The 26,422-nt window shown below is 39.0% G+C and overlaps 1 protein-coding gene across 4 annotated transcripts in view; it reads left to right on the top strand.

The window, feature by feature from the left end:
• The window catches only part of TTC27 (tetratricopeptide repeat domain 27), a 176,952-nt gene that overhangs the window by 95,964 nt on the left and 54,566 nt on the right, over positions 1 to 26,422 (top strand). For all 4 annotated transcript variants that reach the window (XM_074011997.1, XM_005576159.4, XM_065527199.1 and 1 more), the window contains 2 exons: positions 1,509 to 1,631; positions 21,917 to 22,144. In XM_074011997.1, coding sequence (XP_073868098.1) covers positions 1,509 to 1,631; positions 21,917 to 22,144 — 351 coding nt within the window. The remainder of the gene's footprint in view (positions 1 to 1,508; positions 1,632 to 21,916; positions 22,145 to 26,422) is intronic.

Genomic DNA, 26,422 nt, shown 5'->3' with positions numbered 1-26,422 from the left:
AAAAGCTTTATGATATCTCAAAAGGAATAGCTTCTTCATTAAGAATGTGTTAACAGCTAGAATTTTTTAGTGTGTTTTTGACTCTGATCTGTGAAATTTGTTAGATGCTTTATATTATGTGGTTTGGTGGATAAACATTTCAGAATGAGCTGTTATGACAAAATGTATCTATTGTGGGTGTTGCTTTTTATCTTTTTCTGAACAGAAACATTAGGAAACTTAAATACTGTTCAAACTGAATTTAGGCCAAATGCTTATCTGCTTGGCAAGCTGTGGATTTCAGGATCTTCAGGCAGTTAGATAAGGATCCTTTTTCATTAGGAAGTTAATTACTTTTTCTGGCATCATGGGGACTAACCATATCTTTGTATATTATTTTAAAGATTGAGAAATAACAGAACAGTTTATTATAAAAAGAGAATTAGTCTCTACTTTGCTACTAGCTAGCCATATCATCTTGGATGTCATCAACTTTCTTGATCTGTTAAATGAAGATGTACTGCTCACTGCATAAGCACTAAGATTTATTCCAGCTCTCACATGCTATGGGCAGTTTTTGAAAATGTCCAATTATATTCTCTAAAATAGCCAAATTCTCCTGTATTTCATGGGTTACTGATGTATTGGACCATTCTCATTATTTACTTTGATAATCTGTAGCTTATAATTTTTAGGTATATTTCATTTGCTTTCTGATATTGTCAGTCCCGGATTTTCTGGGCTTAACTCTTAAATATGTATTGAATTTTCAGAGTAGTAAAAGTATACTTATGAGAGAGCAGCACAGCTCTCTCTAATATGAAACTATACCTTATTCTAACCTTACCTGATCATTTTTTAAACCTTTACCTGTGATCATTTTTTAAACCTTTAAATTTTTTTTTACCATTTGTGCAGGTGTTAACACTTACAAACCATAATATATTTATTTTTAAATATGTTTAACCTTCACTGACCTTAACTCAGTTTGCTCTCTTTTTAGTCTGCCAGGGACTGGGAAATTAGGAAGCTAAGTTTGTTAGAATGTGCTTGAAATAAATCTAAGTAGCTTTGAGTGAGAAAGAGCTAGATATGATGCCCTTCTGAATAAAATTCAGCAGGGCTAATGCATAGATTTTATGTCATCTCTATTGACTGCTCAGAGTTTTAAAAATTAATTTATTAGATCTCAGCCTCATCAATTGAGATTGTTGTATACAGACTGTCTAGGTAAAAAAGAAATACTGATTTTTGCTTTTTAAGTTCTTAGAAAAAAATTGGATATATTTAGTATTTTCAACAGTTTCTACATTGTTCTTTAATTCCTTATACCCTATAAAGAGGCTTGTTTTCTAAAGTAAAGGTATGTATTGAATTATTACAAACTTCTAAGTAGTAGAGATTCTAGAAATTATACATTTATTACAATAAGCAGACCCCTAAAAAGGCAGATTAGGTATACTTGGAAGTGAAACAGGAATCTCTCTTTACACCAAGAAGTATTAATTATTTCAACTTGATTTTTCTAGCGCCAACTTGCAAGTTTGCTCTTTGAGTTGGGATGTACCAGTTCAGCCCTTCAGATATTTGAAAAGCTAAAAATGTGGGAAGATGTTGTCATTTGTTATGAAAGAGCCGGGCAGCATGGAAAGGTACGTAATAGTCAAATCTGATGTACTGGTGAGAGCCTTCCCTCTGGGAGCATCTTCTCACTTGTTTTGTTTTTCAAGCCCACTTTTGCCAGTGTTCACTTATATTGCTTTTTTTCACTTTTTTCCAGAAAACTTTTAAATGTTTTCTCTGATTTCCATTGGGACGGATTATTTTATGTGTATGCGTGGTGGTATGTGTATAGAAGAGAAAAGTGGACTGAGATTGGGATTTGACATGTAAGAGACTAACAAGAGCTTTGAAGACGTGGCATTTTCGTTTCTTTCCTTTACTCACCTTCTCCCGTAGGATGACTTCAAAGTGAAATATTTGGAATTATTTTAATGATCACTGGGTTGCCTGATGATCAGATGCTGTGGGCCTCAAGGGAGGTTACCTAGGAGAGAGAGTGGGAGCAGTTGGCTTGGTCTGTAAAAGAAAATCCAAAGGGGTGATGACCCCTCTGGAGGCAGAAGAGTTGTCAAGTGTGTAATGCACATTTAATTCCACCCTGAAATTGGGTCAGGAGGGAAAATGTTGCAATATTTGCATCTGTTATTAATCAGTTGTTTTTTCCCCTCATACATAAACGGAATTTTAAGAAGCATAAGGGGCTCTGCGTTGTAGGTCACTTTAAAAACTGACACATTGAAATCATATGTTAAATTTTGGATTAAAAATTCAAAAGACTTAAGTTGACTACACAGGCAAGCAGAGTAAAGCCCACAAATTAGATCATTTATACCTACAGTCAACCTTTTGCCATCACCCTAAAAAAGAGCAATAGTGGTTCAAGCATGTGTTTTTCTTAAATACCTTCCTAAGTATGTCTATTTTAGGTTAATAGTGAAAGTTGCATTTCTTTCACTAATCGATTAATGGCAGTGAAGGTCTTTGAATTGTATTGACTTAAGGAGAAACCAGAATAAGAACAAAGTTTTACTGTGGAAGATTATCGACTGGGCATGGTGGTTCACACTTGTAATCCTAACACCTCGAGAAGCTGAGGTGGGAAGATCGCTTGAACCCAAGAGTTCAAGACCAGCCTGGGCAACCAAGTGAGACCTCATATCTACAAAAAAAAAAAAATTAAAAAATTAAAAATTAGCTGGGTGTGATAGTGCATGCCTGTAATCCTAGCTACTTAGGAGACTGAGGGAGGATGATCACTTGAGCCTGGGAGGTTAAGGCTACAGTGAGTTGTGATCACACCACTGCACTGCAGCCTCTATGACAGAGCAAGACCCTATCTTAAAAAAAGATTGATAGAGTTATAATATTTTTATCCTGGAAAAGAACCCCATAAACATCCATTCTAGCTCCCTTCTTCTGTAAATAAGGAAAGGTTTCCCTTATGATTTGCTTCAGATCACAAGCTGGTTATTGACTACTTGTAAGGTAGTATGGCATGGTGGCTAAAGGCATAGCCTCTGGTCTCTGGCTGCTGGTAGTCAAATGCCAGCCTTGCTTCATGCTAGCTTTGTGATGTTGGGCAAGTTGCTTTCATCTTCCTTGTCTTAGTTTCCTCATCTGGAAGCACTTAATCTATTTGCTTTATAGGTTTTTGTGAGATAATGTGTGTAAAGTACATACAATGGTGTTTACCTCATAATGTGACATGAGTGCTTGCTGCCATTACTTGCTATGATTCTATGAGATGTTTTTTCTTCATATTTTAATGTCTCTAAAATTGGAATGTATTTAACAATTGATGGCATCTTCCTTTTGCTCTAAGTCAGGTGACTGTCCTGTCAGATTGTCCATACCCATGCATGTGAAAGCTAATTATAGCTACATTTAGGCCACCATTTCAGTTGAGTTGTGGACACGGTGTCAGCACTACATATGTTGTGTTTAATTGCCATTTAAAATATCTTCAAAAGGATTTCATTATGATTTGGCACTGAAACAAAAAGTTATTGAATACAGAGAAAAAGAAAACCAAAGTAGAGAAATGAAAATTTGGTGTTACTGAAATAAACATTTGCCACTGGGTAAATCATCCCAATTCCATTTACTTTTCTTTAAAAGCAGCAACCAAGTGCTTTATGGGAGCCAAGAAAGAAGGATACCCAAAAGTAGATGAAGCTTTGTTTTGTACTGAGATGTATAAAGAAAGATTGTCATTTAAAATGTCAAGCAACGTATTGAAGGCAGGAAGAATTGCCAAATTTTTCTGAATAGATTGAAAAAAATCAAAGCAAACAAGAGGCATTAGGTTATGAATTAAAACCATTTTTTCTTTCATTGACAGAGTTTGTCTTACAACTGATAGCATCTCAAATTTAATGAAATATAGTAATGTATTTCTTCGGCGACTTAAATATCTTTTTAGTGCCCATTGTCTGACACTAAAGTAGTACTCAGATGTTTGTTTAACAAAGGAATGAGTGGATGAATGAATATCTTGACTTCCAGTCTGATGTAGTTCCCGCTGCATCATTCTTTACTGTGCTAGTCTTTTTACATTGGCCAGGAAATAAGTAATAACTTTATATAAAAATATGGTAGTTTCTGAAATAGTAATATTTGAAATAAGCAAGTTGGTAAATCACAAATACTCAAAACATATTTTAGAATATTAATTTAATTATTTTTAGAAAGTATGGAAAGATGAGACTTTCCTTAATTGCAGGAGAAAAAACATAATGAATCCATCCCCTTCAGAGAAGGGATTTGACTATGTCTCCCTAAGCAGTTGTGATGATTATTATTTTTTTAAATGTGTACATGACCTTGTAAGAATTGTCTGTAATAGGCTGGGTGCCGTGGCTCACGCCTGTAATCCCATCACTTTGGGAGGCCGAGGCAGGTGAATCACGAGGTCAGGAGACCATGACCATCCTGGCCAACATGGGGAAACCCCGTCTCTACTAAAAATGCAAAAAATTAGCCGCGCGTGGTGGCAGATGCCTGTAGTCCCAACTACTGGGGAGACTAAGGCGGGAGAATGGCGTGAATCCGGGAGGCGGAGCTTGCAGTGAGCCGAGATCGTGCCACTGCACTCCAGCCTGGTGACAGAGCGAGACTCCGTCTCAAAAAAAACAAACAAAAAAAGAATTGTCTGTAATAATGACAAATGCTTCTGTTTCTAAATCCTCTAGAAAATGTGCATATTTACAATTTTAGACATGTATAGTCATCTACTTTGTCTTAAGTTTTTTGTGAGTTTTAGCCAAACACCCCCCAAAATCTTGATCTTAAAAGTTGATTTTAGTATTTTATTTAACCCATAAAAGACCTCCTTTACCTGTTTTTCTTATGCTATATTTGCAGATTTTTTTAACCACAGACCCTAAAAAGTTTTGCCATAATTTAGAAGCAAATGTTTTATTTCTAAAACAGCTGATATTCTTTTGGTCATGTGCCAGTAGTTGTCACCACATTTTGATTTAACTAGAAGTCTGTGAAATTGTAATCCTTGCATTTAATGCTCAATTGGCATAATTTATTTTTGAAAGGTGAATTTGGAGAAATGATTAATTCTAGTTATTTTGTTCTGGTGCTCGTGTTTACACCCTGCTGTTGTAGGGTGTTAGAAATTCTGGCTTAGAAACTACCTGCATACATTCTTGTTATTTAATGACCACAGGCAAAAGAGCTAAGATTAATTTTGCTCGACATTGGTATCAGAACTGGTTTTCGCCTGTTAGTATTTAGTATTTAAAGGTTATCTGACCCACTTATAGCAATTTCCCCTAGCTGATGGATGTATTCTTCCTTTGTTGAGCAAATTTGATTCTAAATGAGAGACAAAGGCTGAGGGTGAGTGGTTAGGGATAGATAAGGGTTGGGACCTCTCTTGTTTTCTCTTGTTTCTAGGAAGCAAGGCTTCCCTGAGATTACATGGTCATATCTTTTATTATGCTGCATTTGCAGATCATTGTAATCATGGACTCTTAAAAAGTTTTCCTTTAAATTGCAAGTTAACGTTGTATTTCTAAAACAGCTGAGACTTTTTTAGCAGTTGGTTTGAATTTCCTGTTTTGGGGGCTTTTTTTTCCCTTGTATCCTAGAGATTCTTTATACAGTTTAAAAGATTTTCCCAGAAGTTCTTTCCGCACACTATAACCAGAATAGTCTTCCTAAAGACAAATTTGCCGTGTCATTCTCACCCCAAGTAACTTCTCTCCGTTTCCAGGGTTAAGTCTGAGCTGTTTCGAATGAGTGGCTTACAGACAATTTTATTTATCTATCTATCTTTCTATCTATCTATCTATCTATTTATTTATTTATTTATTATTTAGAGATGGAGTTTCGCTCTTGTCGCCCAGGCTGGAGTGCAGTGGCACGGTCTTAGCTCACTGCAACCTCCACCTCCTGGGTTCAAGCGATTCTCTTGCCTCAGCCTCCCGAGTAGCTGGGATTACAGGTGTGTGGCCCACACCTGGCTGATTTTTGTATTTTTAGTAGAGATGAGGGTTCATCGTGTTGGCCAGGCTGGTCTCGAACTCCTGACCTCAGGTGATCTGCCCGCCTCGGCCTCCCAAAGTGCTGGGATTACAGACGTGAGCCATTGCGCCCAGCCTCACTTTATGATCTGGCTCCTGTTTCCGTTGCCAACTGCATTTTCTCCTTCCTCTTTTACCCTGCTTCATACCTACTCTGTCATCCAGGTTGCACCTGAAGTTCCAGCAGAACTTTAATAACTTGAATGAAACTACTTGTAAGTTCTTGATTTTGCAGCACCATCTCACCTCAGACCTTTGTAATTGTTGTTGTCTGTCTAGAACGTTTGTCTTCCTTCAGCTAACTGCTACTTATTCTTTAGGAGATTGCTGTCTACAGAGAGCCTTCCCAGATACTTTCCTCCCACATTTTGTGGTGCTGTCCACCTGTGTACTCCTATAGCACCCAAACTACTCTGGTACCCCATTTGTTGGTTCATCTGATCTACTAAATGTAAGCTGCTTAAGAACCAGACCCGTGTCTATTAAAATAAACAGCTGTTGGCCAGGCGTGGTGGCTCACGCCTGTAATCCCAGCACATTGGTAGGCTGAGGCGGGTAGATCACGAGGTCAGGAGATGGAGGCCATCCTGGCTAACACGGTGAAACTCTGTCTCTACTAAAAATACAAAAAAAAAAAAAAAAAAAAAATTAGCCAGGCATGGTGGCACGCGCCTGTAGTCCCAGCTACTCGGGAGGCTGAGGCAGGAGAATCACTTGAACCTGGGAGGTGGAGGTTGCAGTGAGCCGAGATCGCGCCACTGCACTCCAGCCTGTGTGACAGAGCGACAATCCATTAAAAAAAAAAACAAAAAATGAAAAACAAAAAACAGCTGTTGCCCCAGAACCTAGCAAAGTTCTGGCATGTAGCAAGAAGTCAATCATATTTGCTGGATGAGTAACTAGTAAGTGATCACTGAATAGTTATCTCATTGAAGCAATCTCCATGTAGGACACTCCTTATGAATACCTGCAGGTGGCAGAAGATACCTCTCCAACCACTGCTTTACTCTTCTCTCTCCAAAAACAAATTATGAGATTCCTCTGCTCCCATTTCAACCTTCTAACTTTAGGAGTAGAAATAGGAGCAAACCTTCAAGAATTTTGATTCTTGCTCAGTAAATGCTGAGGACACTGTGAGCATATTATTATGTAATGCTATATTTTGAGTGCCTTATATGTACCGCATTCTTTATATAATTATTTTATAATTGTCATATGCTATTCATAACAACCCACAAAATATGGGTTGTTTTTGTCGCTTTACTGATTAGCATTACTAAGTGGCAGTTTTGGAATATGAGCTCAGACCTTTCTTTCCTTTAAAGCCGGTACCCCTTTCCCCACACCTGCCTCCTGTCATGGTTATTGTTAATCCCTTAAAAATTGGATATTAGCTTTGTAAGTTAAAACCTGTTGTGCTCACTTGATTGAGAAAAATAGGCAAAATAATTGAAAATATAAATTGGTAATGCAAATAAGAGATGATCAACTAATTGAATAATAAGGCCTGTTTTTAATTACTCTGTTTCATATTGGACCTTGAGTATTTATGTTGGCAAGTAACTTTTAAAAAATCAAGCCAGAGCATGGTGTTGTCACACATATAACTGTGAAAAACAATTAGTGAACATTTGGCTCCATGAGAGAGTAAGTGGGAGTAGGCACCACCACACAGAAGTCTAGCTGGGAGTGTCTGACGGGTGGGGCAAAGCGTTTTGCACTTGTCAGCTCTCAGTTGCTGCTCATAGAATAAGAATTTAGACTAGGAGTAAATTGCCATTCTGCTAAAAGGGTTGTTCTTGGTGAGAGTGAAACGTGCTTTGGAGTTCTGTCAGCTGTGCCCCTGTCATCTTTATGTACTATATTGAGGACGTAGAGCACCTTTCAGTGGTCAGTCTCCCTGTTGAGAACCAGCCTCTTCAATAGAATCAGAATCCATTTTTGCTCTCTGCTTCAAGGTAGAAGGCTAGAATTAGACTATGGCCAATGTTTTGTGAGTCCCATGTGTGCCTTTTTTTTTTTTTTTTTAATCCTAAAGCTGTTGTCAAGAGGCCAAATCTGGCTAATTGGGGAACCTTAAGTTCTTAGCCTGCCTTTTCTCCATTCCCCTGGAGCAAACCTGTGTTTATTAAGCCTAATTTTGCTCTTCATGTAGTCCTCAAAGATGCTCTTCATAGTTGGAATCATTTCTGGGTCTAGAGCTTGTTTTTTTCCCCTTCATTTTTTACGTGGAGGGCTTCCTATAGTTGTTGATCTGCCAGTTTCGCTTCCTAATATACTGACCAGATGCAAGATCAGATAAGAACCACTCTTATCACACATTAGAATTTTAATTCTTTCCATTAATTCACAAAATTTCCGCTAATTCACAAAGTTTAGGCACAGATCACAGCCAAAAAGGGTAGTTTGTTTTGATCATTCCTTCTCACTCAAGTATGAGAAATTTTCCTGAAATATTTTGTCTACCTTTTCACTGGAGGCTTAGCTTCATTTTTCACCCATATTCTTTACCCCAAACCCAAGGCTTCACCCCTGACAGAATGCTTCCTGGAATCCTAGTAATGCTTAGGGTAGGATCTTCCCTCCCGCAAATCTCAAATTTCCCACATAGCAACTTGTAGAAAACCATATCATCATAAATATAAATGAGCCCCAATATGGCAGGTTTTCAATATATTAGTTCCTTTGCTTGCACATATCTGAAATTCTCAGTTCTCAGCACTGGACTGTTTGATCAGAAAATACACCACCAGGATGGGGAACCCCTAAAATACCCAAAATCCCCTTTCAGGCCATCAATTTTGCTCCTCTGTGTTTATAGTCCTAAGAAGCGTTGCTTCCTAGTTATCACTATTTGGTTAGAAGGGCATGTGAAATTCAGATTCTGTTATATGACATCTCTATTTACTAGGATAAATTTTTGTTAGATCTGTCCTAATTTAGTCATATGGTGATAATCAGTATTGATTTTAGCTAGAGCATGTCACCTAAAGGAGTTCTCCCGTTGTTCCCAAATGGGAAGGATCTTTTATGTTTCTGTTTAGAATCTGAAGGACCTTAGAAAATACCATTAGCCCTTTGTGACTTTAGTATTATTTCCAGTTGAGTTCATCCAACGTTTATAGACTACCTACTGTTTGCTGGATAAGGATATTCCAAAGACGACTAGTAGACAAAGCTTACTCCCAACACAGTTATAGTCTGATATGATAGATACACATGAGTGAATATTTTAGTATGACAGTGCTAAGATAAAAGTATGTACAGATTCCAAATTCTATGTGGCTCTCATATTTCTAGCTACATATTTCTTTCTCTGCTGTCCTGTTCTAAAGCAATGATCCCCTCGGTTTGTATCTTGCATAGATTCCTTTCTGAGATTTCTAGGGCTCCTGTGATTTTCCACACTTTTAATAAAAAATCCAATGTTTGGTTGAAATTAGCCTAATGTGGAAAAATTTAGTTTTGATCTTCTACTATCAGTAATTTTTTTCTCTTTGACCTCAACTTTCTTGCTTCTTCTTGGCCAAGTTCTGTAATCATCTATTTAAATAGTTGATAACGGCAATTTTTCTGTTTTTGGAGAAACTACACAGTTGACCAGTGTGATTATTTATGGAAAATATTAATGTTCCTCGAAGCTCTTTCAAGTCCCCTTTTCCTAGAGGTAGGGCAACCTCAAGTGTCTTGTTTTCCAGTCTGGTTTTCTAATGGAAGGAGTTGAGGAAGAAGATAAACAGTTTAGGGCTTACTGCTTCGTTCAGCCTCTCTGAGGTAGGTAAGCCAAAAATGAAGAACAAACTCTCAAAATGTTAGTTTAACTTGTTCATGGTCATTCATTTAGTAAGTGGATTTGACATTTGAACTATCTGATTAAAAGCACGTACATCCATGGCCGGTCGAGGTGGCTCCCGCCTGTAATCCCAACACTTAGGAAGGCGGATCACAATGTCAGGAGTTTGAGACCATCCCACTAACATGGTGAAACCCCATCTCTACTAAAAATACAAAAATTAGCTGGGCATGGTGGTGGGCACCTGTAATCTCAGCTACTCAGGAGGCTGAGGAAGGAGAATCGTTTGAGCCTGGGAGGTGGAGTTTGCAGTGGGCCATGATCATGCCAGCCTGGGTGACAGGGTGAGACTTCGTCTCGGAAAAAAAAAAAAAAAAAAAAAAGCACATATATCCTCACAGATCTTCTTGTAGTTGGAAGTCTATAAACTTGATTATGCAACACAATTTTTAAAGCAATATGTTAAAACTCTTTTGATTGTAAAATAATTAACACATACTAGCTTAGGCAAAAAAGGAAGTTTTATTGGTTCTTGCAACTGAAAATTCAAGTAGACTTCGCATGAGAGCTCCTGCAGGGGCTCAGATGATATCATCAGGACTTTGTAGCTCTCTCCCTGAGGCAGACGTCATGGCCACAGGAAACCCAAGTTAGTAATCTCAGTGGAAAAATATAGTCAATTCCACATCTCTAAAGAAAGATTCAGTGGAAGACTGAAGGGCTTGAGTCATGTGCCTTCTGCCCTCTCATCTGATAGGAACTACCTGGACCACGCATGGAGTGGGTTTTCCTTAGGGAAGAGGAGTTCAATTTTCAGAAGATCAGGGAAGGGATGCTAAACAGGAAAAAAGCAACTGTGATGTCCACTGTGGGGTGGGAGTTTAATGACCTAAATCTGAAGTTGCAAACTGGCAGCTTATGGGTGAATATAGGCCAGAGAGGCAGTTTGTTTGCCTTACACAGTGTTTTGAAATAAATAAATACATACATACATAAATATTTTAAGGATATCTCACCTAAAAAAATTCTAGATTTCTTGGCCTCTCTTAAAGAATTGAAAGATGTGGAAACACTGAGCGGCCAGAGTCCCACATCGGTGTCCTAACTGGCTGGAGCTAAGCAGTGACTCTTTCCTTAGGATGCTCATCTACCAGCCCACTACATTCATCTCAAAAATTGGCATGCATCTCTGGGCAATTTAGGGTATGACCCTTACTCTAAATAGTGCAGGTTTCCCTGGTCAAGTAAACAGCGTGTTATTCTGGTTTTAATCACAGGTTCTGCTTAAGTCTCGGCCAACTTAGCTTTATGCTGAGATTCACTACTTATGCATAGTCATTGCCGAAAAAAAGTATTAAAATTAATAATTAGTTATGTGGGATTACAACAGATTGTTGAAACAGCTTAGATTTGTATGTATGTCGGTGGGTAATGATCTTTGGAGTTTGCATCTGACAAGATTCGTCCAAGTGCTGCAGGTTCATGGCAATCAGTTGCCCATTTAAATATGTTTTTGTTTGTTTGGGGAATGTATTTTTTATTATTTTTAATAGACATTTAGATGGAAAGTTTCTTGCATCGTATAATAATGCACATCTGGCCGGGCACAGTGGCTCACACCTGTAATCCCAGCACACTTTGAGAGGCCGAGGCGGGTGGATCACCTGAGGTCAGGAGTTTGAAACCAGCCTGGCCAACATGGCGAAACCCCGACTCTACTAAAAATACAAAAAATTCGCTGGGCGTGGCAGCACATGCCTGTAATCCCAGCTACTTGGGAGGCTGAGGCAGGAGAATTGCTTGAACCTGAGGGGCAGAGGTTGCAGTGAGCTGAGATTGCGCCATTGCACTCCAGTCTTGGCAACAAGAGTGAAACTCCATCTCAAAAAAAAAAAAAGCACATCTGTATATTCCCGTGGGGAAATAGTAACCCATAGCCAGAAATTCTAAAGCTTTTGCACTCTGTGAAGATTTCTGGCCATTCACATTTCGATATTGCAGAAGTGATGTTATGTAGGCCCTGGTACTTTATTTATGTTCACTGGGCACATCTTTTGTAGCTCATTATTTGGTCATAAATTATGTAAATTGAGTGGATAAGTGGAGGAAGACAGAGAAAACAGAACATTTTGGAAAGAGTGAAGAAGAATGAGGAATGCAATATGACTAGCTGAAGAAAGGAAATACTGCAAGCATTGCCCTTGGGAAAGATAATTTTGTTGGCAGAAAGAAGAGGTATAAGATCTCAAGGAGAAAGAATTAACTTATCTAACACAAAAACGTGGGATAGAATTTGAGGAAAGAAAAAGTCAGTTCAGACCAAGCAGGGTGACTGCTCTGGTGTTTCTCACCTTCTCTGGAAAACTACACACTCTGGCCCTTCAGACCCATCCTGCAGTGAATAGAATATCCGGAACTGATACTGTTGGGTAGCAACAAGTTACACACCATCCACCATGTTCCTCATTCTTAAAAGAGTTGTGGTAGGTGGGAATTGGTGGAGGAAATATATGAAATCCTGAGTACCCTAGCATTTCCAAATGTGAAGATTTTCCTGCTTATGATTTCATTTTTCATTTGTATACAGATGCTTCTTGACTTACAGTGGGGTTACCTCCCAACAAACCCAAGTTGAAAATAATTATAAATATAAAAAGCATTTAATACACCTAACTTACTGAATGTCATAGTTTATCCTAGTCTACCTTAAATGTGCTCAAAACACATTAGCTTAAAGTTGGGCAAAATAATGTAACACAAAACCTGTTTTGTAATAAAGTGTTCTGTATCTTATGCAGTTTAAAGTGAAAAGCAGAATGATTTTTTGAGTACTTGATGTACAGTGCCTACCAAATGTGTATTGCTTTTTTACCTTTGTAAATTTAAAAAATTGTATGTCAGACCATTGTAAGTTGGGAACTGTTTATATTTATTTTGTCTTCTTTGCAATGGTTGCAGAATACTAGGTATTAGACTCTGGTAAATCTTCACAATCTATAATACGGTGTAGTTTGAAGTAGAATAAATATTTGTAGAGTGGTGTTTTTAAACAAGCAGATTCTTTGAGAGTGTGATTTGATGTCTGAGCCTTGGATCCTATTTTCAGTGTAGGATACCTGGGGAGTATAGTATTTCCCTGTAATCCTTTTTATTTCTGTTAGATTGACAGTAATGTCTCCTCTTTTCTTTCTAATTTTAGTAGTTTGATTTTAAAGATTTAACTTTTGGTTTTTTTATTTTCTCTATTATTTTTTGATCCTCTGTTTTTTAAATTTATACCCTAATTTTTATTTCCTTTCTTCTGCTTGCTTTGGGTTTAGTTTGCTGTTCTTTTTCTAGTGACTTTTGGCGGAAGGTTAGATTATTGATTTGAAAACTTTTTTTTCAATATAGGCATTTATAGGTATAAATTTCCATTGAATCAGGCTTTTGATACATCCCATAAGTTTCAGCATATTTTGGTTTTGTTTTTATTAATCTCAAAGTGTTTTTAATTTTGTTGTAATTTCATTTCATTGATTATTTAAGAGTATATTGTTTAATTTCCACAAAATACCTTTTGTTATTGATTTTGAATTTTATCCCAATTGTGGTTGGAGAACATACTTTGTATGACTTCCGTCTTTTGTCTCAACATTTGTTGAGACTTGTTTTGTGGCCTGTCATATAGTATATCCTGGAGAATGTTTATATGCACTTGACAAGAATGTGTATTCTGCTGTTGGCTAGAGTGTTCTTTAAATGTCTGTTAGGTCTAGTTGGTTTATAGCATTATTCAAGTCTTCTACTTACATCTTTTGTGTAGTTATTCTGTCCATTTTTAAAAGTTAGGTATTGACATCTCCAAATACTATTGTTCGATTATTTATTTTTCTTTTTAGTTCTTTCAGTTTTTGCTTCATGCAATTTGGAGTTCTTTTAGCGGCACATGTATTTGTGATTGTTACATCTTTCTTGATGGAATGAACATTTTATCATAAAAATATGCCTTTGTTCTAACAATTCTTTTTTTTTTTCTTTTGAGGTGGAGTCTTGCCCTGTTACCCAGGCTGGAGTGCAGTGGTATGATCTCGGCTCACTGCAGCCTCTGCCTCCTGGGTTTCAGCGATTCTCCTGCTCAGCCTCATGGGTAGCTGGGATTACAGGCACACGCCACCGTGCCCGGCTAATTTTTGTATTTTTAGTGGAGACGGGGTTTCACCGTGTTGGCCAGACTGGTTGCAAACTCCTGACCTCAGGAGATCCGCCTGCTTCAGCCTCCCAACGTGCTGGGATTATAGGCATGAGCCACCGTCCCCGGCCTGAGTTGTATTCTTAATGCCTGTACTGGGGATTACTTAAAATAGTTGATTTTAAGTGTTCGTTTAGTAAGTCTAATATCTGGGCATCCTCAGGGATAGTTTCTGTTGATTACCTTTTCCCTGTATAAACATACTGTCTTGTTTCTTTGTATTTGTTTGCCCCAACTGTTATTTACCACCTCAGGCAACTGCAAAATTAATCAGTCATTTCTAGTTGTTTTTTGAAAGGCTTTTCACTGGGCAAGCTTAGAATTAGGTCAAATAAAGACAGTCTTGCAAGTGAGCTTTTCCAGGGAACCACTAGACTGGGCATATGATGACAGTTTTCTGGGAATGCAGTTTTAAAAGTATTTCAAATCCATTCTGCCCCCTCCAGTGGCTGCCAGGCCACTAGTTATCACGATGATTGCAGGCTCTTGGTTTTCAAGGCTACTACAGAACTGGAGAAGAGGGGGTTGGAATGGTACAAGTTGAAATGCCATGAAGCTTGCTCTTCTTACCAAGATTTAGCCGTTTCTCTTGAATAAATGCTTCCTGTATTATTGCAAGTCTTTGGTTAATTTTCAGAGTTCTGAAAACGTTGGTTCTCACACTTTGGGCCAGTTTTCTGGTTTTTTTATAGTGGAGGGAATTTTCAGATGTCCTTATACTGTTATGTCCACCTGTGGAATAGTGTTGAACCTAGAATCAAGTTCCTGCTTTTTAACTTAGTGTTCTTTGGGTTGTGGGTGACCAATTGACTAAGAAATCTAAGCTTTATTTCCTTCTCTCAAAAATGGGCATGTTAATGTATACTACTTGGAATTATTGTAGGGATTACTGCATTTAAGAACGAACTGGATAAAAACTAACCTATATATTACTACCAAATGGAAGAATACATAAGTTTAAAAGGTAGAAGTAGGAAAAAAAAAGATTTTATCACTTAGGCCTGTTTTATGGAAGCAGAGCCACTTGAGTATTTTAGAGAATAAGGGGCTTACTAAAGGAGTTGAATCTTAACACACATGTGAGAAGAGCTAGGGAAATGAAGGTATGGAAGAGGGAATCAGAAGATCAGGGCAAGAATCATTGACTAGTTCACTTGACACATTGGCACAAGTGGGTAAGTCAGAACTTAAGGGAAATCCAAGAAGCCAAATACTTTCAGCCATTGAAATGGGACCATGAAGCAGGGGCTTGTGGAGGGATCTATGGAAAATAGCTATTAACCCTGTGAGTCCACACAGCAAATGTCTCATGGGGGCCTGAGGTTGCTGTAGGTCAGCAGAGCCAGCAGTTGGAAGGACAAGGTAGACACACAGAGCATGGGATCTGGGATCTGCAGAGCATCTCCACATCTTGTTTGTTACCATATTAGACCATGACAACTTTCCAAGAGTAAAGGCTGTTGCTTCACTTCTGCCTTTCAAATCCTTAATAGGTTCTCCCATGATGAACTCTAACATGAAATCAGAAGGAAAAGGGATTTTAGGAAACAGTTTCCAGTTTAAGCAAGTTGACATAGCGTAATCCAGTACATATGACTATGCAAGGGTTTAGTTGTTTAACTTGGGAATTTACTTATTTGGAAAGTTGCAACATACTAGCAGGTACAGATTATTCCATAGACTGTGTTACATAAAGAAGGGTTTCTGACATGGGGAAACTTTTTAAAAGTTTCTTCAAATGGAATATAAGATATTAAAGCATTCTTACAACATATAACATTAAATATTTAATTTAACAAACCTTGATTTGTTTAATAGATGAGTTCCTTAGAGGCGATATATCAAATGGATTTTTATAAATTCAAGATTTCCCTAAGTATTAATATCAACTATATGATAATTTTTAATTGGTTTTCAGTTGACATTGGCACAGAAGTTTTTTAAATCTTAGTTTGTGTTCTATTAGCATGATGTCATCAAGGCCATGGAATGGTGAGACAATCAAGTTCCTTGCAGATTAAATTACATCATAAAGTCCATGTTGTTCTGAGGCAAGATAGGACAAGTGTTCTTCTCTCTGTGCTGGTAAAAGGCTGCTACATCTGGTGTTGTCTGGTTATTGTGTAGAGAAAAGAACATTTGCTGTATCAGTACCCTGCTTCCCATGTAATGATTTATTCCAGCAGAGATTATGTCCAGAACAGTAGCTGTAATCAGAGCCACCACTATGTTAAGTTTATCATAATCCATGACATTTTCCAGGACCCATTTTTGTTCTGCTCAGTTTAAATGGGTAGGTTAAACCACACACACACACACACACACACACACACAGACACACACACAGACACACTCACACACACAGACACACTCACACACACACACACGTTTTTGATAATGGCACCAATCTCTGGTTTACTAGATATGCAGTGTTGCTTTGAGTTTATTCTTTTAATGAGAAGAGTACACTTCAGGGGCTTTTGCTTGGCCCTTTATACTGTAGTAGCACTTACTAGAGAATCTGCTGGTTGCTTAATATATCTAATTCACTGTACATTTACAGTGGAGGGAAGAGAAGGGAACTAGAGAAATCACCACCAGGTAGATTCAGAAACTTACTGGGCCTACCATGGGATGGATAGACTTTCATTAACCCAACCACTCATCATGATGATATTCTGAGTCCCAAAGGGTTAACATTAAGAGCTAACCCTAAGAAGATGGGGTATTTCTATTTCCCCAGGATACAATTATTTGGCAAATATTTATGTTTACTTCTTGGGAAAATGCTAGAGAAGAGCTATGATATATCCTTGTTATGTTATTCCAGAGTCCTTCCTGAATGGTATTGGCTTCTTGTTTATTTTTTGTAAAAGGCTGTGAGTCTTTGAAGTGACTCAAAGATAGAAACTGGGTGAGAGACAATGTCTTAGCATGGAGACTCAGGTCAGGCATCTGGTCTCCAAACCTAGAATTTTTTTAATTTAATGTCATACATATCAAGTTTGAACTTCATCAGCTGCCCATCTAGTTTGGAACTGAAGTATCAGGATCAGTCAGTCACTACTCAAGTAAGATCCATGCTAGTCCAACCTAATTATCTAATTATCACTCTGGCCATGCTTATTGCAAATAACTGTGCTCATCATGCTTCTAGGTTCAGTGCTATCAGCAAGTCTCTCCCACCCTGGGTTCTAATTACCCCCATTAAAATCAAGAAACCCTTTTCAACAAAGGACCTCCATGCTTTTCCCCAGCTTACATGGAACATCTACCATAGCACTTTTCAAAAATACTGGTTCTCCCATTTAAAATGTAAAAGGAATATCCTCTTGGCCTTGTTGGGGACATAGTTAGGGGTAGATGAGCAGGTTGCAAGTGATAAATTGACAACAGCCTTTTTGTTCTAAGTTGTTGGATGCCTTCCTGTACATTACACAAAGGAATTTCTGGCATCTCAACTTTGTTTAGTTTTGGCCACATTTGAGTCCAGATTTTAGTCAAGCAGTTGAGCAAATAATTTAGAACCATCCCCAGCTGCTTGAGTTAGCACTGCGAATCAAAAATTTCTGATGAATATCTTAATTCAGCCTGATTTAATTTATGATCCTTTTTCTTTCTGGTCTAGCATGGTTAGAATCTCTTTTACCATATGGTCCCAAGGTTTTCCCTCTGTAAATTAACAAAGTGAACTGTTCTTTTTGCATGTTGGTTTATTTTTATGTCTGGAGGCAATGAGGGATGGAAGGGTACAGTCATTATGGTGTCTTTAAGCAAAGTAGCACTAGTCTTATTAGATACACTCTGCTGGTATAGGAAACTTAGTAGATTTGGGTAATTTCTGTTATTTAAATCCTTCCAAATGTCTCCATTTAAATCCTTGGATCCTTCTCTTTCATAATCAGTGCCCTTTTCTGCTCCTGGCCAGGATGAAGTAACTGGTACTAGACTTACCCTTTCTTTAAACAATGGTTGCAGTTCCTATTGCTGTGTAACAAACCTACGCAAAACTTAGTGGCTTAAAACAACAGCAATCATTGTTTCTCTCTCATGGTTTCTGTAGAACAGGAATTTAGGAAGGGTTTGACTGAGCAGTGGTCTGGCATCACTCATGTAGTTGCAATCAGATGGTGGCGGGTCTCGGACACTTGGAGACTGGCTGAACAGCTGTCTTCATCTAATGTCAGGGCCTCTCAGTGGGATTTCTACACATGAATTAGCTAGGGCTTCTTCACAGCATGGTGACTGCAGGGAGTAGGGCTACTTACCGAGCAGCTCAGGACTCCAAGGAGGATTCCAAGAGAACCACACAGAGGCTGATTGGCCTGTTATACGCCAGCTTTGAAAGTCGCATAGTGTCACTTTTACCATAGTCCCACGCTCACTTAGAGCAATCGCTAAAGAGTATAAAATGATGTATAACTGAAAGCCAATAGAGAAAATAAAATGGAAGACTAAAGCATACTCGATTAATCCAATCAAATACCCTAACTTTTTTTTTTTTTTGGAGACAGAGTGTCTCTCTGTCACCCAGGCTAGAGTGCAGTGGCTTGATCACAGGTCACTGCAACTTCCGCCTCCCACTCTGCCTCCCAGGCTCAAGTGATTCTCTTGCGTCAGCTTCCTGAGTAGCTGGGATTACAGGTGTGTGCCACCATGCCCAGCTAATTTTTGTATCGTTAGTAGAGACAGGGTTTCACTGTGGTGGCCAGGCTGGCCTTGAACTCCTGGCCTCAAATGATCCACCCACATTGGCCTCCATTACAGGCTTGAGCCACCGCGTCGAGCCCAAATGCCCTAACATTCACATAGAACTAGTGAAACTGGGCCGGGCACGGTGGCTCACACCTGTATCCCAGCCCTCTGAGAGGCTGAAGTGGGCAGATCACTTGAGATCAGGAGTTCGAGACCAGCCTGGCCAACATGGCGAAACTCCATCTCTACTGAAAAATACAAAAATTAGCTGGATGTGGTGGTACATGCCTGTAATCCCAGCTACTCGGGAGGCTGAGGCTGGAGAATCACTTGAACCTGGGAGGCGGAGGTTGCAGTGAGCCGAGGTCATGCCAGTGCACTCCAGCCTGGGTGACAGAAGCAAGACTCCATCTCAAAAATAAAAATAAAACAAAAAATAAAAATAAATAAAAAATAAAAGAACTAATAAAACTGAATTCATTCTACATTTTAATTCAGCTATCCTATAGGAGCAGTATCTACCTACTTTTGATTTTGGCTATACCAGGTTGGTAGCTGCAGGGGAAAATAAATTCTTCTAGATAATCATAGAAATTCCCTGGTTCTCTGACCTGGGGGATTTAAAACACTGAATGTCATTTGCTTTCTTTGAGCTGTCTAGTGAACTTGGAAACAGCCAACTTACCTCACAGTTGTTGTATTCCCTCATAATCTCCTATCACTCAATACACAAAGCCATGCATTAGGTAGGTGTCTTAGTTCCGTTACCACACATGATAACTTAAGTAATTCTTTCATCACGGGATATCATGGACTACCAGTGTTTCACCCCCTCATGATCACTGCAGCCTCTCTGTCTTCAAACCCAACCAGATCAGATACCAATCACATATTTCCATTTGCCCTAGGAGTACATTGCCTGAAATGATTCCCATACCCAGTTACTATAATGGTCATTGTTTAATTACAGACCACTACAGTACACTGTAACTGGCTAAAGCTCAAAGAAATTTATTAGGTGAATTGGCTTCCAGAATTTCTAGGGTGATGTGGGTACCATACCGTCAATACCAGGCTGTCAAGAGATATGCCTTCAATCACGTGGTAAGATGATTTCAGCAAAAATTCTGCTGCGGCTACAGTCTGTGGTTGAATACGTCTCTTTATAGGTGACTAGAGTTATAGTTAGATACTTTAATAGCTATTGTATTATGTTTGAAGAGAGGAATTACATGGATTATATTCTAAAACTTTATGTTTATTTTGCCTATTTGGGACTTAGCATTATTTTTTCTTAGAAACTGTTTTATAAATTCCAGTTTCACTTTTAGATTAGGTCTAAAAGCATACATAACCTGTACTGTATCAGAAATGCAGAGGAGCCAACATCCAAAGACACTTTTAGAAGCACAGTCTTCTTTTAAAAGATTTCACAAACATTAGACTGCTTAAGGAGTAAAGATATGCCCATCTGAAGAAAATCAAACGTACAGACTTTCGGATTGCCAACTGATGTATGTTAGGGGCTTTAAAGTCTCATTTTAGCTACTAAAGGATGGCTTTCCTAGATATGTACATCCATTTTGGCAATGGCTATCTTAGCATCCTTGGCAGCACTACTGCTGTTTACGTGAAGATGTGTGTATGAGGATGCAAAGTAGACCTGCTACTGTGCTGCTTGCTCTATGTTGAAATTTATCAGAAGTGGGGTGGTGGACATGGCGGTGGGAGGGAGTTGAGGAGTGGTGGCAACAAGTACACAATTAGCCTGAGTGATGAGGTAGCTCCAAACTGTGGACATACGAGAATAATGCCGAAGTCTGTGCAGTGTATTGAGGATGACTTTTAATTTCTAAAGTGAATGGGCTGTCTGGAATCAGATAGGTCTAGCATGAGCAAGTGTTATCTGTGAGGTAGGATGTAGTTTGATTAAGAGGTACGTTTTAAGCAGTGCCTATTAAGTTGTATGTAAATGTATATACAATTTAATAGACATTGCTAAAAATCCCTCCTTTATAAATTCCTCAGTGACCCCAGGCTCCCTAACCATACCATTTTGAAAAAGGAGAAACATGCTTTTCATTGCCTTTGGGTAGAGGTGAATGAAAGAGACTGCTGTAAAATATGGTCACAGTGGCGACACCTGGCGCAGGTAATGGGTCCACCTGATACCATGAAGTAAACCTCTCTTCGGTGCATTTCCTTGAGGACCCCAGAGGGCCAGTGAAGCAGTGTTCCCCTTTTATTCCTCGTTCCTTTCTTTTACTTGCACCTTAGAGGCATACCTCTTTTTGTTGCATTTCACTTTATTGCACCTCACAGATACTGCGCCTTTTACAAATGGAAGGTTTGTGACAACCCTGTGTCAAACAAGTCTGTCAGCACCATTTTTCCAACCACATGTGCTTACTTCATATCTCTGTGTCAGCATTTTTTAGCAATTAAGCTGTGCACATTTTTTTTTTTAGACATAATGCTATTGCATACTTAACAGACTACAGTATAGTATAAAAACAACTTTTTTTTTTTTTTTGGAGTCAGAGTTTCACTCTTGTTGTCCAGGCTGGAGTGCAATGGCACAGTCTTGGCTCACTGCAACCTCCACCTCCTGGGTTCAAGTGATTCTCCTGCCTCAGCCTCCCACCCAATAAACTGGGATTACAGGCAGGCAACCGCCACCATGCCCGGCTAATTTTTGTATTTTAGTAGAGACAGGGTTTCATCATGTTGGCCAGGCTGGTCTTGAACTCCTGACGTCAGGTGATCCACCCGCCTCAGCTTCCCAAAATTCTGGGATTCCAGGCGTGAGCCACCATGTCCGGCCAAAAACAAATTATATATATCCTAGAAACCAAAAACTTTGTGACTTGCTTTATTGCAATATTCACTTTATTGCGGTGGTCTGGAACCAAACCTGAAATATCTCTGAGGTATGCCTGTATTTATTTTGTATTGGTCCTCTTACTCAACCTGTGTCCTTGATGTGTGAAATAAGAAATCTCAAACGTTGAAAATAAAAATTTGGATTGTGTGAGATTAAAGATGTGTATTTGCTAAAAAAAAAAAAAATAGCAGTTAGTCGCTCTTAAGCAATTTCATTATTTCTATTGTTTCTAGGCAGAAGAGATCCTTAGACAAGAGTTGGAGAAAAAAGAAACACCAAGTTTATACTGCTTGCTTGGAGATGTCCTTGGAGACCATTCTTGCTATGACAAAGCCTGGGAGTTGTCCCGGTACCGCAGTGCTCGTGCGCAGCGCTCCAAAGCCCTCCTTCATCTTCGGAACAAGGAGTTTCAAGAGTGTGTAGAGTGCTTCGAACGCTCGGTGAAGATTAATCCCATGCAGGTTAGACAACTCAGAACCCCCTGCTGCTCTCAGTGCTTGTGCTGTTCTTTGGATTTGATCTTACAGAATGAGTATCCATTTTCTAACCTGATAACTGGTGAGTTTGTTTTTGACAGCTAAGAACTTAGTCTCTAACAGACTTCTTGCTTGTTGTAAACTTGCTTGTTGCAAAAAGTGGATAGGTATGTTTTTTTTTAATTCACTTTCTATTACTTTAACTTTCTGTTTCATTTTGTTATTTTTTCCCCTTCATTGTCCTTAACTATTGACATACAACTATTAAAATTAGGTACAGTTTTGAGCAGATACGTTAGGAAGAAAATGAACAAGAGTCAAAATTGCAGACAGCATAGGGCTTTGCAAGTATTTGCTGAAATCAGTAATGAAAGAAAAACCTTTATATAAATAGGATAATGTATAGAATGGATTCTTGATCATTTTAAGAAAAACGTGTATTTATATATACACAAATAACTTTAAATGTTAAAAAGTTTTTAAAGGTTTGAAAAAACAATACAAAAGGGTCTGGATCTTTAAACTAAGTGACATGATAAATCCACAGGAGTGGACCTAATTTTGAGGGAAGAGAGATTAACCTTATTTTGTGCTTAATGATATTCAGTTATCAGAATGTCTTATTATTAGAAATGGTCGTTTTTTCTACCAAACTTTATTTATAACTGCCTTCCCATTTCACCAATCAAAGGCATGTATAACTGTCAATCATGGCTCTTGAAAAACATGCACACTGATTTGCCGTAATCACCAGTTAAAATACTAACTTATAATTAGTGGCTAATGTTCACCAAGCACTTACTGTGAGCCAGGTAACTCATTAAACATTTTGCTAGTATTCGAATCCAGATGGTCTGATTCCAGAGCCTACACTATCTTTTTTTCTTTAATTGTGGTAAAAAACATAGAAAAATTACCATCTTAACCATTTTTAAAAGTACAGTTCAGGGCCAGGCGTGGTGGCTCACGTCTATAATCCCAGCACTTTGGGAGGCCGAGGGATCACTTGAGCTCAGGAGTTTGAGACCAGCCTGGGCAACACAGTGAGACCTCATCTCTGAAAAAAATAAATAAAATTAAATGAAAGTACAGTTCAGTAGTGTTAAGTACATTCCCATTGTTGGGCAACCAATCTCCAGAACTTTTTCATCCTGTAAAACCAAAACTCTATTCTCATTAAACAACTCCCTATTTCCCCTTCGGTCCCCATCCTGGCACCTGCAACCACCATTTGCTTTCTCTCTTATGATTTTAGCTGGGTAACTATCTTATGATTTTTACTAGGTAACTCATAAAAGTGGAATCATACAATATTTGTCCTTTTGAGACCGACTTATTTCACTTAGCATGATGTCCTGAAGGTTCCTTCATGTTGTAGCATGTGTCAGAACGTCCTGCCTTTTTAAGGCTGAATAATATTCCATTCTGTGTACATACTTCTTTTTGTTTACCCATTCATCTGTTGATGGATACTCGGCTTGCTTCCACCTCTTGACTATTGTGAGTAGTGCTGCTATGAACATGGGTGTGCAGAAATTGTCATTTTTGAACTGGATAACTGAGGGAATGCCTTTTACATTGAAGAAAATCAGAAGTGCGTTTTTTAAAATGACGGATTGAGCTAATCGCTTACTTTCTGTACTCTGGATGGTAAATATAATTAGAACTTTCCAAATCAGGTAAAAAGCCTGGAGAAGAGAGTAGGACAGCTGTAAGTACAGAATATCAGCAGAAACTAATGGGTGTATTTGACAGCAAGGATGCTTAGAGTGTATTAAGGAATTGTTTTTTGTTGACAGTTGGCTCTAACTCAGTGGTTGTCAACTGGGGATGATTTTGTCCCCCAGAGGACATCTGGCAACTTACGTAGTCATTTTTGGTTTCGGCAATGGGGAAGTGTGGGGATATGCTACTGACATCTAGTGGGTAGAGACCAGGGATGCTGCTAAACATCCCATAATACACAGCACAGCCCCCTACAATAAAAATTATCTGGCCTATCATGTCAGTAGTGCCATGGTTGAGAAACCCTCCTCTAACTTGATTATCACTCTATTTTTTTTGGTGGGGAGTGAGGGGTTGGTTTTTGGTTTTTGGTAGAAGGGAGAACTCACTCAATATTGTTTTTAAAATTTTACTTTTCTGAAAAACTGTATCATATCCTTGCATATCTTGGAAGCTTCTGCCTAAAGTTTACCCTAACTGCGATTGCCTTATGACTGGATTAAGTGAGTTCCCTCCCTTAGCCTGCCACAATCTCAGTTAAATCAGTGCCAGGCACCTCACAGACATGAATTGTTCTCTGCAGCCCACAGTCTGTTGTCAACATGTTAGCATTATCCTTTTCCTTCTGCCTCACTGGCAGCTCCTTCTCAGGCTCCCTTGCTGGTTCCTAAAGGCTTAGTCCTTGGACCTTGTCTTTGTCTGCACTTACTTCCTTGATTTCATCTAGTGCTGGAGCTTTAAGTTCCAACTATACACTGACAGCTTCCCAGATTTTATCTCCACTCCTGTCTTCTCCCCTGAACTCGACGCCAGTGCTTGACTGCTTACCCGATCTTTGATTTCATCTAGTGCTGGAGCTTTAAGTTCCAACTGTATGCTGACAACCTCCCAGATTTTATTTCCACTCCTGTCTTCTCCCCTGAACTCGACGCCAGTACTTAACTGCTTACCCAATCTCCCCATTCCTCACTCCAACCTAGCATTTCCAGTATCTGAAGTGTTCTCCCCATTCCATAATCCCTCTTCCTCCCAAGCTTATCCTCATCCCTATAAATAGCAACCCCATCCAACCTTGGAGTCATGCTTAATTCCTCTTTCCCTTATACCCCACATCTAATCAATCAGCAAGTCCTAGCAGATCTGCCTTCAAAATATGTCCAGAATCAGACTGCTTCTTACCACTTCCTGTCATCCTGGTCCAAATCCCCATTGTCTTGCACCTGATTAATTGTGTTACCTCCTGCCTTTCTTCTTGCCCATCTGCCTATTCTCAAAGGGCATCCACATTTATCTTTCAAACTCAGGTCAGATATGGTAATACCCAGTCTCTTAATGGTTCTCAAGACTTTCCCCAGCATCTAGCTCCCGGCACTTCTTCTCCCTCCTTCCTCCAATTCTCCCCTTTTCTCACCCCACATTGCCCTCTTTGTTCTCTGAATATGCCAGGCACATTCCTGCCTCCGGGTCTTCCTCTTGCTTTTCCTCTGCCTGGAATGTCCTTCTTCCAGATATCTCATTCCAGTCTGCTGGAAGGTCACTTTCTAGGAGGGGCCTTCCATGATCTTTCTATTTAAAATCATACTCCCACCTTATATTCCTAATTTTCCTTCCCTGCTTTATTTTTTTCCATAGCACTTATATATATAGCTTACCTCTTTAAAAAAGTTCTGTTTTGTCTTCACTAGAATGCAAGTCCCATGAAGATGGTAATTTTCATCTGTATGGTTCGTTTACATTTTCCTAGTGCCTGCAAAAGTGCCTTGTACATATTAAATATTCAACAAATATTTGTTAAATGGGTGAATAAATAGTATCTTCAACTACTTTTTTTCAGTCAGATATATTCTAATTGTCTGCCCTGCACATAGCACTGAGCCAAAGAATGAAGACATAGCAGCAGGTCAGCAGATAGTCCCATTTGTACCCTGGCAATCTAGTGAAGCAAACACAGACAGAGCTAGCTAACAATAATGATGCGTCAAAGAAATACCTAGCAATTTATATGTGAAGCACTAGTTATATAGAGGCCAAAGAGAACATTTCTATCTTTGGTAGACAATGAAGAGAGGATGTTGGAGTTAGCTTTGAAAGACAGGTAGGAGGGAGACCAAGACGGGCGGATCACGAGGTCAGGAGATCGAGACCACCCTGGCTAACCCAGTGAAACCCCGTCTCTACTAAAAAATACAAACAAACAAACAAAAAAACTAGCCAGGCGAGGTGGCGGGCGCCTGCAGTCCCAGCTACTCGGGAGGCTGAGGCAGGAGAATGGCGTGAACCCGGGAGGCGGAGCTTGCAGTGAGCTGAGATCCGGCAACTGCACTCCAGCCTGGGTGACAGAGAGAGACTCCGTCTCAAAAAAAAAAAAAAAAAAAAAGAAAGACAGGTAGGACTTGAATAGGCAAAGAGGGGAGAGGTTGGGGCATTCTAGGCAAGTGAAGAGTATGAGCAAAGCTCTAGAAACACAGAAAGAAGTGTGTGTGTGTGTATTTGCAGGGGGAACAGAGGTTTGGTGAAGAGGTTAGTTTTTTAGGGTGG

Source organism: Macaca fascicularis, chromosome 13 (genome assembly GCF_037993035.2).
Source record: "Macaca fascicularis isolate 582-1 chromosome 13, T2T-MFA8v1.1".
Taxonomy (NCBI): Eukaryota; Metazoa; Chordata; class Mammalia; order Primates; family Cercopithecidae; genus Macaca; species Macaca fascicularis.
This window is presented reverse-complemented; position numbering and strand designations above follow the sequence as displayed.